General features: G+C 48.0%; 4 protein-coding genes and 1 non-coding gene across 5 annotated transcripts; 2 read left to right on the forward strand and 3 right to left on the reverse strand.

The window, feature by feature from the left end:
* The first annotated feature begins 2439 nt into the window (after nucleotides 1–2439).
* On the forward strand, nucleotides 2440–4404 carry SOWAHD (sosondowah ankyrin repeat domain family member D). The gene has a single exon (XM_066339888.1). The coding sequence runs from the start codon at nucleotides 2515–2517 to the stop codon at nucleotides 3523–3525; it is 1011 nt and encodes a 336-aa protein (XP_066195985.1). The 5' UTR covers nucleotides 2440–2514; the 3' UTR covers nucleotides 3526–4404.
* Nucleotides 4405–7661: 3257 nt separating this feature from the next.
* On the reverse strand, nucleotides 7662–9676 carry RPL39 (ribosomal protein L39). The gene is made up of 3 exons (XM_066339013.1): nucleotides 9536–9676; nucleotides 9227–9330; nucleotides 7662–7967 (listed from the first exon to the last, which is right to left on the reverse strand). The coding sequence occupies exons 1-3, from the start codon at nucleotides 9536–9538 to the stop codon at nucleotides 7919–7921; spliced, it is 156 nt and encodes a 51-aa protein (XP_066195110.1). The 5' UTR covers nucleotides 9539–9676; the 3' UTR covers nucleotides 7662–7918.
* Nucleotides 8082–8211, reverse strand: LOC136374676 (small nucleolar RNA SNORA69). The gene has a single exon (XR_010745956.1). It is a non-coding gene; the product is annotated as a small nucleolar RNA SNORA69 (small nucleolar RNA).
* A 3-nt stretch (nucleotides 9677–9679) lies between the features above and the next one.
* Nucleotides 9680–16795, reverse strand: UPF3B (UPF3B regulator of nonsense mediated mRNA decay). Its single transcript, XM_066339010.1, has 10 exons — nucleotides 16578–16795; nucleotides 16259–16365; nucleotides 16040–16146; nucleotides 15181–15279; nucleotides 14699–14809; nucleotides 14023–14066; nucleotides 13244–13432; nucleotides 12601–12752; nucleotides 11599–11911; nucleotides 9680–10766 (listed from the first exon to the last, which is right to left on the reverse strand). The coding sequence occupies exons 1-10, from the start codon at nucleotides 16755–16757 to the stop codon at nucleotides 10620–10622; spliced, it is 1449 nt and encodes a 482-aa protein (XP_066195107.1). The 5' UTR covers nucleotides 16758–16795; the 3' UTR covers nucleotides 9680–10619.
* Nucleotides 16796–16974: 179 nt separating this feature from the next.
* On the forward strand, nucleotides 16975–17909 carry NDUFA1 (NADH:ubiquinone oxidoreductase subunit A1). The gene is made up of 3 exons (XM_066339012.1): nucleotides 16975–17236; nucleotides 17429–17518; nucleotides 17814–17909. The coding sequence occupies exons 1-3, from the start codon at nucleotides 17135–17137 to the stop codon at nucleotides 17832–17834; spliced, it is 213 nt and encodes a 70-aa protein (XP_066195109.1). The 5' UTR covers nucleotides 16975–17134; the 3' UTR covers nucleotides 17835–17909.
* The last annotated feature ends 67 nt before the right edge of the window (nucleotides 17910–17976 follow it).

The following is a 17976-nucleotide window of genomic DNA, read 5'->3' on the forward strand; positions in this document are numbered from 1 at the left end:
GCGGCGGCCGGAGGGGCCAGGCGAGGATGGAGCTGCGGCCGGGGTTCCGACTTCCAGCCGGGATGTTCCGAGCCCCGGCCCATCGGTCCCGAGCCCCGCGGCCTGCCCGGCTGCCTCCGCGGCCCCCCGGCCCGTGCCCGCTCCCAGCGCGGGGAAGGGTCGCCCGCGCCGACTCCTCGGGACCCGTCCCGATGCCCTGCGGCCCCTAGCGTAACACGGGCCGGGCCGGAGCCGTGCGGCCCCGACGCTGGGCTGAGGTTCGAGGTTTGGGTCCGTTCAGGCCCCCGAGCCTCAGCAGATGAGTTGCTGTTTCAAGCGGAATGTTGCACTTGCCCTGTCCCAGGTCTGCCGGACGCTTCAGGCCCACCCCGGCACCCGGCTGAGTGCGGCTGTGGCGAATTCCCTCCTTGTGGCACCGCAGCTCCTTTCCCGGCCGTGCAGCCTCAACTCCCGGCTTATCATTAGCAAAACACTGCCACTTCGAGGGTGTAGCTAGTGCCGCTTGGGTTTCCCTTCATTTGATGGTAGCACAAGCACCAAATAAGGCTGAGAGAGAGGAAACTCAGTCCTTCCCCGAAGTAACTTTCCCAGCCCCTGGACTCCCGAGTAAAGTCCCCAAGGTTGTCACCCTGGTTTTACCATGGTCAGAGCTCACCAGTGGGTTCAACTCCCTAACGCAGGCATGCACAGTGGCCCTAAATGGGAGGTTTGCTTTGCATCGTTATTGCCTTCATTTCCCAAGAGCAGCTCCTTATTTTCTTCCTTGTTTCGGTCTTTTCCAGATGCCACACAAGTGTTTTCAACTGTTCACCAGGATCTCATGCCTGTGTGGTTCAAATTCTCTGCCTCCCTGGGACCACAGAAGCCACCAAAACCTAGTGACAGAACCAGGCAGCTCCAGAAAGGAAGCAGGGGTACAATTAAGCTTCCGCACCAGTTGTTTGGGGTTTGAGATTACACTGACATTACCAACTCCCCACACATCCCAGAAAAACTGGTCCAAGTGGTTGGAAAAAGGCGAACGCCCTCAAAGGCTGACAACCAGCTCAGGGCAGGTTCAGAGCAGGGCTAAAGCTTAGGGAAGGCAAATAAAAAGGGTTCAAGGGGCTGGTGTGGCTTTTGGCTGCCTGACCAGCTGCAAAACCACCTGGTGAACGTTCAGCCATGGGTGTCAGAGCAGTCATGGGTAAGAAACTTCTGGAGAGAAGAAGGACTGGGAGCTTTTGGGGCAGAAGAGTTTGTCCTGATTTCTAACAAAATTAGTGTACAGACTGCTGGTGGTTTCAGTTGCCAGCAGCACCAGGCATGGACTGTGCAACAAAGGGAATCATGGCAAGAGAGGAAGGCCAAATTCTCCATGGGATGAAACACTGGGTAGCAAGGCCCGGAACAGTGTCCCAGGCTGGGTCTCCCTTACATCAGAGAGACCCACCAGCCACTGGGAACATGGCTTCTTGTGGCAGTAACCTGCGCCTTCCTGAATGCAGCATCAAGGAGAAGCATTGCAGTCATGGAGGGCTGTTTCAGGGGGCTGTAAGGCAATTACTTCAGTAAGGCAGCTTTGGGGTGCTGCTGCGGTCAGAGGAGGTTTCCTGGGACCCAGTGTCATGGATTTACACATGCCAGACAACATGACAGGGTCTGACCCTGGGACCCTGCTAAGAATGCTGTGTTCAAGTGAATGTTTCCAGTAAGTCCTTTGTAACTTCTTTGGTTATATAGCTCAAGCTGGTGCTTCCAGGCAGGAACCCCTACCCCAGTTCACACCTCTCAGTTATACCCCTGACACTCATCACCTAGTCCAAGTCAATCACTAAATTCCGGTTGGTGGGTTCTTGAGTTCTTGCTGGGTTTCTCTGGAGCTGGGCTGGCTGCCTTCTGATGTTACTTTATTCTCCTGGGATTGTCTCCTTGGTCCTTATCATCTCCATTCTGCTCATAGGTGCTGAATTCCAAGAGTGCTTTGCTAGCAGCATCGTTTTATCAAAAGTTTATGTCAGCTCTTACGGCCCAAGAGTTTGGCTACTTCAGGTGCTAATGCTGAGCCAGCAGTGCTGAACCAGACTGTACAGGCAGGAGAATACAGTTCACCAGTTTCTGCTATAGCGTCAGCACTGAGCTGCCCAGGACCCCTGTGCTTCCGTCTGGTCCCGCGGTTCTGCACGCTCCCTGTATTCCCATGCTTTCCCTGTATTCCCACGCGTTCCCTGTATTCCCGCACCCTCCTGTATTCCCTCACGCCCGGCCGCGCTCCCTCTGTGACTCCAGGCGAGTGTGGCCGGGGGGGCAGAGCCAGCCCGTGTTTGAGGCCGTGCCCGGCACCGGCGGCAGCCATGGACACAGCGTGACCAAAGGTCACCTGCACCGCCCCGCCAGCGCCGCGCCTCCGCCGCCGTGCCCTCCCGCCGTGCGGAATCGGTTCCTCCTTCGCCCAACGCCGCGAAGGGAAGCGGGGTGAGTGCTGGAGAGCGTGGGCTGTGCCCTGCTGGGGACAGCCCTGCGAGAGGCACCGCCATGGCCCGGCAGGAGCGGGAGAAGAGCGCGGCAGAGCAGAAGGTAGCTGGCATCTCCCGGAGGTTCTCCTTCCTAGATGCCGCCCAGCCCCGAGTGGGTGGCCTGGCCCGCAGCTCCCACCTCTGGCCAGCCACGCTGGGGAGCAAGGAGCGTTTCCATACGCTGCAGAAGATGGACACCAACAAAAGCATCAGCTGGGGCAGGCACAGCCTGGGGAGCTGGGGTAGGACTTCAGGCAGGTTCTCTGTTAGCCCCAGCAGTACCCGGAGGAAGGAGCTGAAAGAAATCCTCCTGCAGACCAACAGCCCTGGCAGCACCATGCGGTCTGCCGCTGCTCGGAAGACATCCAGCAGCAACAGTCTTCCAGCAGGGTTGCACCAAGAGGAGAAGCCTGAGCAGAGCCCTGATGTGCTGCCCCTTGTCCTTGATCCTCTGGAGCACGCTTGGCTGCTGACGGTGGCTGAGGGTGATGCGGACAGTATCATCAAGCTGCTGGACCTGGATCCCAGCCTGCTGACCAGGAGAGACTTTGTGACAGGCTTCACTGCTCTCCATTGGCTTGCCAAACATGGCCACCATGAGAGCTTCATCCAGGTCATCTCCCATGCCCAGAAGAAAGGCTACCCTGTCAACATGAACATCCCCACAGCCAGCGGTGGGCTCACCCCTTTGCACCTGGCAGCCTTGCAGGGACACGAGGTGCTCATCAAGGTGCTGGTGGGAGCTTACGGGGCAGACACCACCTGCAGGGACCACAACGGGCGCAAGGCTTGGCAGTACCTGCCAGCAAACACCTCCAGGGACCTGAAGGAGCTGGCAGGGGCCTTGGAGGAGGACTTGGTCCAGCTGCACTCTCACAACACCAACAACAACTGTAAGTCATCCAGACAGCCTGGGGCAAGGCAGGACTCTGTGGACTCTGGGGCTGAGGGAACAGCCCAGCACTCCTGGAGCCTGTCGACCCTTCGAGGTTTTGTTAGACAGGCATTTGCTTTCTTCCATGAGCGCTGAAGCTGTCCTGGCTCCGTTCACCACTAAACCCATGTTTGGTAGCAGGCAGAAAAGCTTGCAGGGAGCTGGGAACTTGGGTGGTCAAAATCCTGGCCAAGTGAGTCTTAGGCCATGGCACCATGGCCACCCTGGTTCTTGTGGTCTTTTGGGGATTTTATGGTGTGTGTGTGGAGCACCATGGCCATTGGGAGCAGTACCTTGGGACAATCCTTCCAAAAAAACTGCCTGTCTGTCACCCTTTTGCCCCATGCCCCCGTGGCTGGGGACTCCTTGCTGCATCCCAGCAGATCACCATGTTTGGGGCTCACATGTCAGCTCTGCTGTGGAGAGCTGCTCCAACACCCTGCGCACCCACAGGAGGATGCTGACCCACAATGCATGGTGCAAACACTTTCCAGCTCCCTGTGAGATGCCCTGATCTCTGCCATATGCACCTTCTCTGGGTTGATGTTTGTTTATGACAGATAATTAGAAAGCTGTTTCTCAGTAGAGTAAGAGCTAAGGACTCTGTTTATGAGAAGAGTCCGGGCCAAGAGAAGCCTTTCAAAGTGCAAAACAACTGACACTGGCAGCCCTTCCATTGAGATCGCCATCCCAGGAAACCTGAAATGCTCAATCTCATTAGGAACGAGCAAAGGAGGCAGGAAGGACACAAGAGGGGCAGCTTGTGGTGACTCCTGTGGGGATTAGAGTTCAGGAACAGCTCTGGAAAGATGATTCATTCTCAGAAACTGTGGAAAAGGTATGTGAAGGCTGTGAGATTGAAATTATCTTTATTGCTGCTGAGGGCATGCTCAAAAATGAAACTGATGAACATGCTGCAGCAGCGTTAACAGCGCATGTATTGTCTCAGTCACTGCATTAAAATGGCAAAGCCTCTGCTCGCCTGTTTGTGTTTTGTTCACCAAGTGGAGCTCTGCCCTGATGATTACAACTTGTTTTTTACATTCTAAAAGGCCATGACTGCTTCAAAATATCTTCAGAAAAACAACAGCCCCTTCCTCTTTCTCATCAGCATGAGACTATTCCTATGCCCTTAAATAGCAGTCCTGTTTGAGAAGTGTTTCTCAGGCAGGAACTGGGGAGTTTCTGTTCCCCAGGGCAGCCCTTGCAGGGACAACTCCTTTAGAAGGGCAGTCGTGGTTTCTTTCCAGCTGCCTTTCAGGGGGCCTGCAGGGGTGACTGAGGGACTCAAGGTGATCTGGACCTGGCTACACAGGCACATTTGCCTCTTGATGCAGAAAGATACACAAAGACACACAGGTAACTTCCTCTGAAGCACTAGAGCTGTGAAGTTTCACAGATCCTGAGCAAACTCCAGTTATATTCAGACTGTGTTTTGAAACGCTTCTTGGACACAAAAAATAACCCAATCTGCAGTGATGACATGTGGAAGAGCAACCTTCACTTGAGTGGATAATACCCAGTCCAGGTGTCTGAGTGGACATATAGATTTGTCTGGACATCTTAATCCCTAAGGTCAGCAGCAGATACATAGAAAACATACTAGAACTAGATTTAGTGCCTGATCTACAACAGTTTTGTAATGCTTTAGCTCTAATAGATTGAAGATGTTGGCAATACAGCTCCTTCTGGGACTGCTGTGGCCATGTCCATGCCATGGGAGAGCAGGCTGGCTTCTCACAAGTCTGCTCAAGCCAGCACAAACTCCATGAACAGCGCTGGGTCAAGTTCTGGTAACCAAGGTGCTGTTGATAAGACAGACAGGACTGAAAAATATTTTTTGACCTATTAGTCTTCTGTCACCCTTTTGCAGCTGTCAGGGAAGGGGCACAGGATGGTTCTTACATCCTCCTCTGAATAAGGCACAGAGTAAACAGTGGAATTAATGAGAATTTCCTTGAAGGAGCCATTTCCTTGGCAATAGTACCTGTGGCTTAGTCATGCTCCACCCGGAAACATGGACTTTAAGTGTTCCATTTAAAAGTAAAATTTCACTGACAAATACTGCACCTAAATACAACAAAATGATTGTCAGAAATTGCTTTCCCTTGAGAGATAACCAAAACCCTCTAAACACAGCTTTTCCCCCCATCTTTTGGTCATGGGTTAGACCCTGTATTCTGTGCTGAGACAACTTAGGTGTGGACTTCAGAAAGAGCAGGACCAGAACTCTGCTTCTCTAGACGTGTTACAACATCCTTGCCATGCCACCCTCTGCCCTGGCTGGGTCCATTTCCACTGAGAAAAGAAAAAAAAAATTTCTTCCCGTGACCCACCCCTTTGTCTTGCTCAGTTAATTTTCATACCTACAGAAAGACAGTTGATTTGGACATAGAGACATGTTCAAAAAATATTCCTCAAGTACATGATCAGCTCCAACTTTGCTTTTCAATCAGAAACCAAAACATATCCACCAAAATCAATGGACTAGAATATTCAAATATTTTTTCTATAAAGCTTCTGTTGATGTCTCAGTTATCATGTGTTAGCCCAATTCTGCAGAGATTCTTGTTCCCCTCTCATGGGGAGGAGAGGACAAAGAGAGTTGCCACAGGCAACAGAAAAGATTCAAACCCAGAGGTATTTGTTTGGTTAAGGTTCTGCAGAAGACTGAATTTAACCTAAGTTTAATTTGTACTAAATTTACTTTGTGATATCCTTTAATGTCCAGTTTGAAAAGCAGATTCAGTCAAACAGGGAAAATAATACAATAAGATACTTTCCAAAATAGTTTTTAGTAGAAGCTACTTCCATCTAACGAAAACATTAGTCATGATAGTAATAGGGAGACTTTCTAATAAATAGTAATAAATTGCTCATTCTATTGCTCAGGCAAGTTTTCCCACAAATGCCATGGAAAAAATGGTCTCTCCATTCTCAAGTCCATAAAATTAATTTTCCTCCTTAGCCAGATCCTCATAGACACAATTACAGAGAAACTCCCTGAGCAGCTTTTCCTGCCAGCAGTGATGTGAAGAGGCTGGAGGAGATTCACTGGGCATCAAGGCCAAATTCCAATCCTCAGCCGTGCTGTTATTTCCTGAACACTCACTCCAAAGAGTGCAGGTTTAAAAATCACAGGGGGCAAAGTGGATGCAGCACACAAGTCACTGTTGAAACATCTCTGGCAATGCTGTTTGCTGCTTTCCTGTTGCAGTGACTTACTGCTTCCCTCAGATGATGAACGAGAGTCCACTCTTACCAGACAAGGTAAGAAGCTAGAAGATACCTCTTTTAAGTATCCTGTAGTTGGTAAAAATCCCAGCCTTGTTTGCCCCAACTGACAGGACCCTGCAGCACACCTTAGGGAGACACATTGACCTCTGAGATGTGTATTTCTTAGCATTTACACGTTTGGCACATGCTGTGCCCAGTGTTATTTGCTCTGAGTTGCAATATAAAGGAGATAAATCTATTTACCATCAATGTGAAAAGCAGCAACACAGAAGGTATGGCAGCCTGAAGCTTCCTCAGGAAGTTGCCTCTCAGGAACAGACCTATGACCTGAGGCTGAACCCAGGACTGAACCAGCACCTTGGCAGCCCTCAGTGTCAGGATGGGCTTTGGTGGAGCGAAGAACAGGCTCACAGCAACAGGGATTTCCTGCTGACCTGAGCAGCTCCCACAGCTCAGCACTAACAGAAAGGCAGAGCCACAGCCTCCTCCTCCACTTTCCTGCAGTGAATTGGTTTCACAGGCCTCAGCAGAGAGGTGCTGGACAACTACCCAGAGACCTTTAATCCCTTTTTCCCTCTCCCCTTTTTTAAATAGCTCCAACCTCTCCATTTGAGCCCCATCCTAAATTTCTACCTGTCTGCTGAGAATGTTTTGTGTCAAGCTGCACCTGTGGTTGGTGTTGACTTATCAAACCAACCCAGACTCCCAAACAAAACTCATATTATTTAATATTCTAGGGACTACACAGACATTATGTGCTACACTCTACAGTACAGCATTTTTAAGAGATTTTTCTTCCAGTCTGATTTTGACTCTTTTTTTTAGTTGGTACTTTGGTACCTGAAGGTTTACAGTAAATGAAAAGGAACACAGCCTTCTTGACTGAAAAAGAGCTGCCAAGGTCTCTCATATTAAGTGAGAATATAAGTAACATTACCGTGAATTTTATTATTACAATCCCACCACATACATATGAAATAATTCTAAAAACAAAAGTCGTTCAGGTCCATATTTATTAATAAGCCTGTGCACTGTCAATACTCGTGGTGATGCCTTAAAAGAACACTAATAGAACACAGTCTCCATGTTTCAGATACAAAGATTTTCCCAGTTAACATCAACATCCCAGACCAGCTTATAAAAGCCCCACACAGGGGACTGCAGTCCAGCACCACTGAAGGAATCGCTTGAGGGTGTTAACGATCTGACACACAAAGACGGGTGTTCAATAGAGCTCCCGGGACAGTCTCTCTTACAAGCCCAGTTTGGTCCTCCTCCAGTGTCTCCTTTTGGAGTTGTACCTAAGACAAAAGCAGAGCGAATTAGCAAAGTGCACACATGCTTGTTAAACATGAAACAGAACAGCACAAGGAAAAAAGTCTCTTCCATGAAAGCACACTAATTTGTGAGCACACATTTGTCCATGTTAATAACAAATGCTTTCACCATGGTGTGGGTGAAACCAGACAGTGTTAACAGGGTTGCTCTCAGCAGGAAAATGGCAGCACTCCCACAGCAGGAAGCGCTGCAATTGCAGCCTGCTTTAACACAAAACTTAGACAGAACCTCTGGCCCAGCTACTCAAGTGCCAGGAGACAAAAATCTGTGATTTTGCCCTATGGTCAAGTATTTGGAAGTACTGGAATTTAGCTGAAACAGAACCCAGTTGTAACCTGGCATGTGAAAGACAAGGATCCAGCTGAGTGCATGCCCACTGATCCTGCCTAGAAACAAGTTGGGAGCAGCTACAGAACAGAGCCTAGCAATGCTGGGTCACTGCCTGAGCCAGCCAGTGCTGCTGTTGCTCTCCTCACTGCTTAGGACAAAAAGAGAAAGAGAAGAAGGATTTTGTTGTCCTAAAAAGCCCAGATGAAGGAGTGTATGAGATAAAAGACTATGCTGCAGTTTTCAGCCAGGGGATTTGGACAGACAGACACCACTCTCCACATGCACCATGTGCATCCAAGTGTGTCACAGCACTCCACATTTCCCTAAGCACAATGCTCAACAACAAACACATCAGGAAAGCAAGAAACTATGGCAAATTAATTCTACAGTCAAATACCAAGCATTTCACACTAACAATGTGACTTCCCATACAACCAACAAGTCTTTATACACCATCCCCTGAACCTCGGAGCAGCCATGTTCAGGAACTGTTCCTTGAAAATGCAGGAGCCCAAAGGGGCAGCTATGAGAGAAGATAGGTATTGGGGAGGGAAACGTAAGGAACAGAGAAGCTAACAGGGAACAAAATCTGGAATAAATCATCCACACGTACAGTTCAGCTTTTCACTTTACATGTAGCATCACTGAACGTCAGTGGACACTTGCAGAGCACTGGTGCAAAACCACTACAGAACAAAATGGCATCGAAGCCACACGCTGCCTCAAGAGGCCTCGCCTGCCGTGCCATCCCTGTATGGCCCTCACGGCCACAAAACTGCGCTTCTGCTGGCATAAACGCCATCAGTTCCCGCCTTCGGCCCGTACCGCCCAGGCCGCCTGAATAAGCTTGCGCGGCCGCAGCTCCTCAGAAAGCACCAGCCGAGCTCGTTACCTGATCTTATTGCCGGTTTTCATGCGAATCCACTGCGGGATGGGCCGGTTCTGTTTCTGCTTCTTGGCGAGGAAGCGTTTGATCTTGAACGTCTTGTGCGACGACTGCAAGAGAGCGCAGCGGTCAGTCCCTCACACAGCCCCGGCCCCGCCAGGCCCCGGCGAGCCGGGAATGCCGCACCCGGCTCCCTCCCGTTTCCTCACCGCCGCTCCGCCCCGCCGCCCGCCCGCCAGGACCCCCGAGCGCGGCGGCCTCGGGGAGAGGGCTCGGGGCGCGGCGGGAGGGCGCGGATGGCGGCGGATGTCTCACCATGGCGCGGAGCAGCGCGGCGTCCCGGCGATGGCGGCGTCCGAAGAGGCGGAAAGAGGGGGCGGAGCGGTGACGGCGGGGCAGGCGCAGCGCCCCCTGCCGGCCCGGCGGTCCCGCACGCAGTGAGGGACGGCGGCGGCCGAGCGAGTTTGTGCGAGTTTATTTGGATTTAGTACAAAAAACAGCTATGGCTAAAATTCGCTAGCTTGGGAGGAGCTGCTACTGGCGAAGTCTCGTTCTGGGCTGTAAAACAATACTTCAAGTTATGAGGGAAGAGGCAACAGTTCCGAGAGGGCAGAAGTTCAGAAGTACTTCAAACTCGAGAGAAGGGAAGATGCTGGAAAAGAACAGGATGCCCAAACCAGCTACATTTGATTAAAAACAAGCATTTCAATGTAGGGAGACTTTACATGAGAATTTACCAAGACATATTCAACTATTAAGCCAGCTTATTCATACACTCCAACTTAAGTTACTTTATCCAGAGAACCACTGTAGAGGACGGTCTCTCCCTCCCTAACATGGTTACTGCACTGCCAGATGTTCTGCTCCTTATGTGCCAAAAGGCTCCTATCCACCGATACCTCAACAACCCCAGCCTGTGTACGTGTCTCAGTGCTAGACTGACACACTTTAGCTTTCACTGCCTCAGGTAGGAGCACCACACAACACAGCAACACCTGTGTTAACTCCGGGCAACTCCAAGTTTGGTGTGCTGAAGTGCACCCAACATTGCTCTAATTGCCTTAGAGTAGAGCTCTGGCTTTTGATCCAGGTCTTCTCCCCTCCTGACCACAACTCATTTATTATCAAACTTAAGGCCATAAAGTCTTCCTATTTCACAAAGATTCTCTTATCTGTTCTAGTTAGATGTTGGGAAAGTAAGTTCAAATAACTGAAAATATTACAACGAGAACACATTTCAAAATCCGAATCTATAACTGTGGTTCTTTAACCAGAAACATCCAACAGCACAATGCCCCCTTTTCTTCATTTCTTTTTCGCTCCGAAGGCACTTCTGGATTGCGCAGTACATGCTCTTTGGCTGCACAGACAGTCAGAACACATAAGGCTGGCACTTGAGTCACTCCTCTTCCTTCGTGTGACTGGTCTCACCCTCTTGTTTCTTATCCACTCCCTGATCTGGGGGCTTTGCAGCACTGTCTTCATACTGACACAACCTGCTCCGGCTTCGGGCTCCAGGCTGGTACAGCTGCATTGCTGGGCGATCCTGAAATAAATCAAAACTATTTAGACTCTTTCATAGCTCCCTGCACTCAGGGTTATTATGGCATAATTTCTATGGTATTAGAAATGGCTCAAATTCAAACTTTTCAGGCTAAGTTTAATTATTCCACACTGGTGGCAAAGTAACTTCAATTCTCCCAAATCAAGGTTGTCTCTGTCGAAAACATCCCTGTTCAAGCCACAAAGAACCCTACTCACAGTTGAGGTTATTTGTAACAAGTTTCCTGTTGAGTTCAGCTCAAACACTCTCAGAAGAGAGGCCAACTTACAAGTTTCAAAACCCTGAGTTTCATTTGTACCTGGCAATGTCTTAAGTGATACATGAAACAAGCACAGTGAAGCTGCAAAAACAGATTTTCTAGAGTACATAAAACTACACCAAAAGACATTATTTATTGAGTCTAGAGGACAGGTCATACCCTGCAAGTTGCAGTTTCCTATTTAAAGGAACCTGTTCAATCACACTGCCACTTTGAGATGCATTTTCAGGCACCTATAAGATCAGCAGACACAGCCAGACTGCTGATACTCTACCAACATCTTAAAGAGATAGCCTATGGCACAAGTCAGCAAATAAAAAGGGATCAATGTATTACAATTTAACCCATGTTTTTTCTTGTATTAGTTCTTACACTGTGACAAGAAATACTACTGTTAATCAAATTTTAGTGGACATTTCTAGCAATGGCAGAGTTTGTTGCAGAACAGGGAGAAGTTTCAACAGAGAAACCAGATGGTTCTTTCCTTGTAGTGCTTTTATCTTAAAAACCACAAATCCCTATGAATCAACACATGAATTTAAAGAAATCCAGCACCTTGTTTCTGATACGATCCCTCTTAATTGTATCCTCTTTTTTATCGTCTTTGGTTACTTTCTCAGATTTGTCCGTGCTGCTGGTAAAGTCTGTAAGATCACTTTTCTTTCCCTTTTCTCTGAGTAAGTCTCTCTCCTTTTTCACCTCTTCCTCTTTTCTTCTAAAAACCTTCTCTTTCTCATAGCGCTCTTTCTGCCTCCGACGCTCCTCTTCTTGGCGTCTCAGTTTTTCTCTCTGTGCTCTCTCATATTCTCTGTCTCTGTCAAAATCTCTATCTCGGTCCCTGTAGTCCTTTACACACTCATCTTCTGATCTGTATGAAAACAAAACTGAAAATTAAGCTCAAAAGATTCATCAGACAGAGCTGGGAGATCAATGTAATAGTGCTGTAAATGTGCAATAGGAAGACGACACACTGGCAGGTACTAGGGAGCTGTGACAGCCCAAGTCATGCATGACAGCCAGAGAGGACACTGACCACTAGTTTCCCAGCCTCCTACTTGCATAGCTGGCTGAGTCTCTTCTGGCTTTGAAAAAACATCTGAATTTGTTTGTATTTTTCTCATGGCAGAACTGAACCTTGAACAGATCATGGAGCTGTTGAGAATTACATTTTCCACTTTGACTTTTTACAACACTTAGAGGGACTGGTAACTGGAGAACACCTCTCCTCTTGTCATGGTTATAATAATTATCTCATTGCAAAGACAGTGCTCAAAGCCTGCTGCAGTCACCTACATATGGGCTCCCTTAGTGGAGTTCCTATAACAAGTTGTAAAAATATTAAAATCGGTCCACTAATGAAGAGTTTCCAGGTAATTCACAGAGCTTTCTGTAATCATGGGGATGTGCACTGGCACAGAGAACACAGCCCATGCCTTATATGAGAAAAAGAATTTAAAAGGAATTTGAAAACATGGTCATGGCAGAGCAGCCTAAGCCTCAGTACAATCAGGAAACAAGTTATAAATACATATATATTTATAGCAAGTACTAGAATACTTTTTTGCCTTCTCTTCTTTTGTCTCCCCATCAGATCGTTTGGCAGATGCACTACTCGCATTTTTTTCCTCCCTCAGAGTCTCTTTTTCCAGTTTCTTGGATTTTTCTTTTCTCTCCAAGTCTTTTTCATCTCTTTCAGGCTTCTTAAGTAGCTACAAAGAAAACAGAAGTCTCAACTAAAAAGCTCACTCTAATACATACTGTCTGGCACAACACCGAAATTGCATCAGAGGAACCACAGTCCAGTATGAAGTAAGCATTAAAAAAATATTACTGCAAATCACAGTATTTCTAAAAGCTGGAGTGTATGAGTAAGCATTATTGACACAGCAGACTAGGATTTTTCTCCTAAACCAGGGTGCTTTAGAAAGCTTAAAAATAGTCTCCATTCCATAGCGAATTCACAATCCTGTTACCACAGCATGTACAACAGTCACATGACAAAAACTTTAAATATTACTATGAAACATTACAGCACGTAAACCTTTACAATGCCTACTAGTGAATATTACAAAAAAATTGGTCATTTACTAACACCAAACTCGTGATTATTCACACAATACCCAAAGTACATTTTGATACTGATATACAAATAATAGAGGAAAGGGTGTGTAACAGTTTATAATAAAGAACTGTTCTAGACCTTAATCTTTGGTTCTTCTTTTGATCTGTCTCTTTCTTTTTCTGGGCATCTGTCTACTTTCTTCGACTTTTCTGCTTCTTTTCTCTTTCTTCTCTCCTCTTCTTTCCATTTTCTTCTTTCTTCTTCTCTTTGTCTTTTCCTTTCTAATTCTCTCCTCCTTCTCTCCTCTCTTTTTTCTTCTCTCAGTCTCTGTGTAATAAAAGCAAAAAGAAATAGTGTCTCTCCACACCAGGAAACATATCTTTAAGCCATCAAACAACTCACCTCAAAGCTGCCTCTATTACAAAAGGCAAAAAAACCAAGTCCTGTCATCTCTGTTGTTGTTGTGAACCTGAACATACTACGGCAGTATTTTTTTTAATCACAAGCCTTAATTTGTACTGTCTAAAAGAACTCAAATACAACACTGACCTCAGCCTTTATCATTCAAATTTTAATTAAATCTGCCCCACCTCTGTTCTTCTCCACTACTAAAAGTTAAAATAATACTATGTGCTAGGAGAAAGATCATCTACAAGGACGTCACCCATAGTGCACTAAAAATGTAAGCACTAAAATGGAATCTGTTTTGTCAGTGCAACAAGAGGTGTTTTGCTGTGACCAGAATGTATACAAACCACCACCATTCTAACACTCTTAGTCTTTTAAAATATATGAACCAAAATTTGACAAGTTGGGTCAAAAGCTCCTTCTTCAAAATGAAGGGCAGAAATGTATCAACATACAATGAGCAAACTGTACTTTCAAGCAACAAAAAAAGTTCTGGAGGTAAGTCTTACCTGTTTATTTTTCAAGAAGTTCAATAAAGGAGTGGTCTTTTTAGCTGGAGAATAGATAAAATAAAAAGTAAATATTCTGCGTTATCCAATACTGCAATACATACAACAAAGCTCTATATGAAGGGAAGCAGCCTTACACATTCCCCTGCCTGTCTCCTCTCACATACAGCAGTACAGCAGTGAAACAAGTATTCCAAACCTATATCCAAACACTGGAAACTATTAGGATTCTAAAAACTTCTTTAGGATACTAATAGGATATCCATTACACTTATCTCTACACTCAGTCTGTATCAGGCCTTTCCCATTTTTAAAAAGATACTTAGAAAGAGCAACCTGGTCATTTTTTGGTGGTATTTTACCCAACCACATTATGTCTTAACTTGTGCCTGCATGGAACATCACTGATCGCAGCACTGTGCATTAAACACCACTGCATCTCACTGAAATGCAGCCACTCCACAGCCTGGAACTTTGTCATCTAAAACTTATACCTATGGAAGAATTTAGAGCATGGGAACAAAACACACTGAATAATTAGCCTAAATGTTTAACAAATACTAAGCACAAATACACAAAAGAATTTTGTCTCCTCCAGGTTGAGCTTCAAATTACAAAACATATTTGCTTCTTTGTGATCTAGGAAAATATAATTATAACACACAGATTTCCATACCTATTAGCTCTTTGTTTCTTGCCTCTATCTCCTCCAACAAAGTTTCAGGAGTGGAGGTTAATTTTTCATCATCTGCACTGTAACTTTCCAAAAACTTCTTGTATTCTGGATCTACACACAAAAGAGAGAGAAAAAAAAAGGAGGGCAAAAAAAGAAGATACTGTAGCATGAAAAGTATTTGCATCATCCTCTGGGTTGTGGATGTAACCATGCTCAGTTACATTTACTAAGGCTGGGCTGTTTATATGCCACCTTATCATGAGTTAGCAGCTCTCAAATGAGCTGCTGTGTTATATTTGTCTGGGACAATCATATTTAACAGATTCCTAGCTAACAAAGCAGTGCTCATAAACTTTACATATATATAATTAAGCAAACATCCTATTGGTGGAACTATAGTGTCACAGTAAAAATACTATCTTCAAATTGCTGCTAAGACTTCCAAGTTTAAGCATGCAAAACAAACTAGCTCGCTGTTATACCGTCTTCAATAGTTCCAGTTTTGGCATCCTTTTTCTTACTCTTCTTTTTTGCAGCTTTTTGGAAAGGGGCAAATTCAACTATGGCAGCATATTCCTGACCTGTTGAGAGAAAAAAAAAAACGTTAAAATAAAGACGAAATGGATATAAAATAGATTCTATCATCTACATCTAAAGCAGGAAAGTAAGTCTCACAAGAAATATGCAATACTAGAGAAATATGCAATACTTACACAGAATAAAAAAGTTACTGTATTTGGAAACCCATTTAATAATTTAAAAAAAAAAAAAAAACACAAAAATCCAAGCACTTTACAGACAGCAGAATTCATAACGCTCTCACTACACTAACAAACCAGCAAATTCACAGACTGACAAGAAGGACATACTAGATTTAAGACTGCCCATGACTGTCAGTTCAGGCACCTCAGTGGCACCACACCATATAATGGCCTCATCCTACAGACTCTGTGTTCATCATGAAAGAAAGAATATTTTAAGTTAATGCAACTTAGGCAAATCTCAATTTTTGACAAAATACAGTAGAATACAACACATTACAAACAGTCTTTAAAACTTCATCTTCTGACAGGTACACTACATTGATGGCTGCACAAATCTAGTTGGGTACAGCAGCCACAGTGTGATGTTACTCTGCAAACCAGCTCATTTAAAGGACTTAGAACGTTATTGGAACTATATACGTATGTATTTCTAGATGTTCCGGAATTGTTATTTGAGGCACTAAATCCAAACAAGTCAGACGTGGCTGTTCACACCCGCCCGTCCAAAACTCAACCAGCACAGGGCACAGACATCCATGAGGGAAGCAGCAACATTCAGCGAGTGCCGTTCACTTGCCTTTGTGATCGACAAAAACGTAGCCATCGAAGCGATCCCTGAAGAGCACTATATCTTCCTGGTTCTTGAAGTTGATGTAGGCTCTCGAGAACATGTGCGGGTACAAGCTGCAGAGACACAAACCGAGAGCGCTGGGCTGATGAGGCGGCAGCGCCACTGGGGCCCGGCTGGCGGTAGCGGCGGCTCCCGGGAACGCCCGGACTGGGCAAGCGGCCGTACCTGGAGTCGTTCGCGAAGAACTCGAAGTAGTCGTGCTCGGGCAGAGGCTGCAGGTGCTCCTCCAGCTGCTCCTTCGTCAGGCTGGGCGGCAGCCGGCGGATCACCACCTGCGGCACGGCAGGACCGGGGCTCAGGGCAGCGACAGCGCCGGGCATCAGTCATTACCGCGCCTCCCCCGACACATCCCGTCCCAGGAGGCCCCCGCAAGCGGCCCGTTAGCGGGGAAAGGTCCCGTTACAGAGGGGGAGCCCTGTCACCGGAGGGAGGAGGCGCCCGTTACAGAGGGTGCCCCCCGTTCCCGGCGGCGCGCAGGCCCCACCTTGCTGAGCGTTTCCTTCTTGTCCTTGGGCCGCTCCAGGCGATCAAGCTCGGCGGCGCCGGTTCTGCCGTCCGTGCCGGCGGTGGGGCCCGTGCCTGGCCCGGTGGACAGCAGAACCCCTGGTCCGGCGGAGGCGCCCCGCCGCTCCTTGGGCCTGGCGTTCTCCTTGTCCTCCTTCATCCTGATCCCGGTCCTGACTCCGGGCCCGGGCAGCGCCGCGCGCACTCAATGATCGCCGCCTCTCGCGAGACTCTGCCTTGAAGGCGCCGCCGCCTTCGCCGGACTACCACTCCCAGCATGCACAGCGCCCGCCACGGCTGATCCCGGTGGGGTCAGAGATCGGGACCAGGACCGGGACCGACAGCGGTATCGGGCTGCGCGCACGGCCTCATTTCTTGCCAAGGGGCTGTTCCCCGGCAGCGCTGCCGCTCCCGCTGCCCGCTCGGGCCCGCTCGGCTGTGACGGGGCGCGGGGCAGGCCGGGAAGGGCGCGGGGCAGGCCGGGAGTGCCCCGGCAGTCAGCGGAGGGGCAGCGGCGCCGATACAAGCACCGGCGGGATGTGGTACGAAATCCTGCCCGGCATGGCCATCATGGGCGTCTGCCTCAGCGTCCCCGGAGTGGCCACCATCTTCATGCACCGTTTGTGCCACGGTGGCAAGGTCAGCGCGGGGCGGGGCGTCAGGTCCCGAGATCCGGAGGCCCCGCTTCCCCACAGGAGGCCTCCTTGTCCCCTAGTCCCCTGCATCCCTCTGGGATCCCTTCCCTCCCGGGGCTCTCCTTACCCCGCGCCTCCCTATCCCTCGGGAGCTCCAGCCCGCGACCTTAACAGGTGGTTGGGTCTGTGCCTACAGGAGAAGAGGATCGCCCGCTATCCCTACGAGTGGACCCTGATGGAAAGGGACCGGCGGCTGTCGGGTGTCAACAAGCACTATGTGCCCAAGGTAGGTTTTGGGGGCGCTGGGCAGGTACCGCCGGGGGGAAACGGGACCCAGGCGCTGCTCCGCCATCCCCGAGTTCTGGGACGGCCGCTTAGGTGGGCACTGGTTGCTCTTGAGGCTGTCAGATCTCACTCGGTGTCTGCAGCTGGCCTGCCTCTGGAGGTGTGCATTTTAATTTTGTTCTAATTAAGACAGGGGTAATTAAATATAGTTTGAAATTTTGCATTTTCAGATATGCCCTGTTGCACATTAGTCACAAGAATGACACAAATATAGCTGCTATTCTTTTCTTTTTCAGGGTCTGGAGAACATAAACTAAGGTGTCAACACTTTGAAAAATTCATGTATCTATAGAAAATGATTTAACTCTTAAATAAAGCTATACATGTATTCAGCCTTTGTATTTGTGTTGCTGTGGTGGGGTGACACTTGCTGGACTGGTGCCCACTGAAGCCATTCTG

This window comes from Sylvia atricapilla, chromosome Z (assembly GCF_009819655.1).
Source record: "Sylvia atricapilla isolate bSylAtr1 chromosome Z, bSylAtr1.pri, whole genome shotgun sequence".
NCBI classification, from domain to species: domain Eukaryota; kingdom Metazoa; phylum Chordata; class Aves; order Passeriformes; family Sylviidae; genus Sylvia; species Sylvia atricapilla.

What these genes read in the sequence shown, in the direction of transcription:
- SOWAHD (XM_066339888.1), top strand. Translation starts at nt 2,515, where the DNA reads ATGGCCCGGCAGGAGCGGGAGAAGAGCGCGGCAGAGCAGAAGGTAGCT.
- RPL39 (XM_066339013.1), bottom strand. An exon ending in AAAACCGGCAATAAGATCAG is followed by an intron (nt 7,968 to 9,226) that starts GTAACGAGCTCG and finishes CTTTTGTCTTAG; the next exon opens with GTACAACTCCAAAAGGAGAC.
- UPF3B (XM_066339010.1), bottom strand. Translation starts at nt 16,757, where the DNA reads ATGAAGGAGGACAAGGAGAACGCCAGGCCCAAGGAGCGGCGGGGCGCC. An exon ending in AGAAGGAAACGCTCAGCAAG is followed by an intron (nt 16,366 to 16,577) that starts GTGGGGCCTGCG and finishes GCCGTGCCGCAG; the next exon opens with GTGGTGATCCGCCGGCTGCC. An exon ending in GGGATCGTATCAGAAACAAG is followed by an intron (nt 10,767 to 11,598) that starts GTGCTGGATTTC and finishes GATTTATTTCAG; the next exon opens with GATCGCCCAGCAATGCAGCT.
- NDUFA1 (XM_066339012.1), top strand. Translation starts at nt 17,135, where the DNA reads ATGTGGTACGAAATCCTGCCCGGCATGGCCATCATGGGCGTCTGCCTC. An exon ending in GTTTGTGCCACGGTGGCAAG is followed by an intron (nt 17,237 to 17,428) that starts GTCAGCGCGGGG and finishes CTGTGCCTACAG; the next exon opens with GAGAAGAGGATCGCCCGCTA. An exon ending in ACAAGCACTATGTGCCCAAG is followed by an intron (nt 17,519 to 17,813) that starts GTAGGTTTTGGG and finishes TTTCTTTTTCAG; the next exon opens with GGTCTGGAGAACATAAACTA.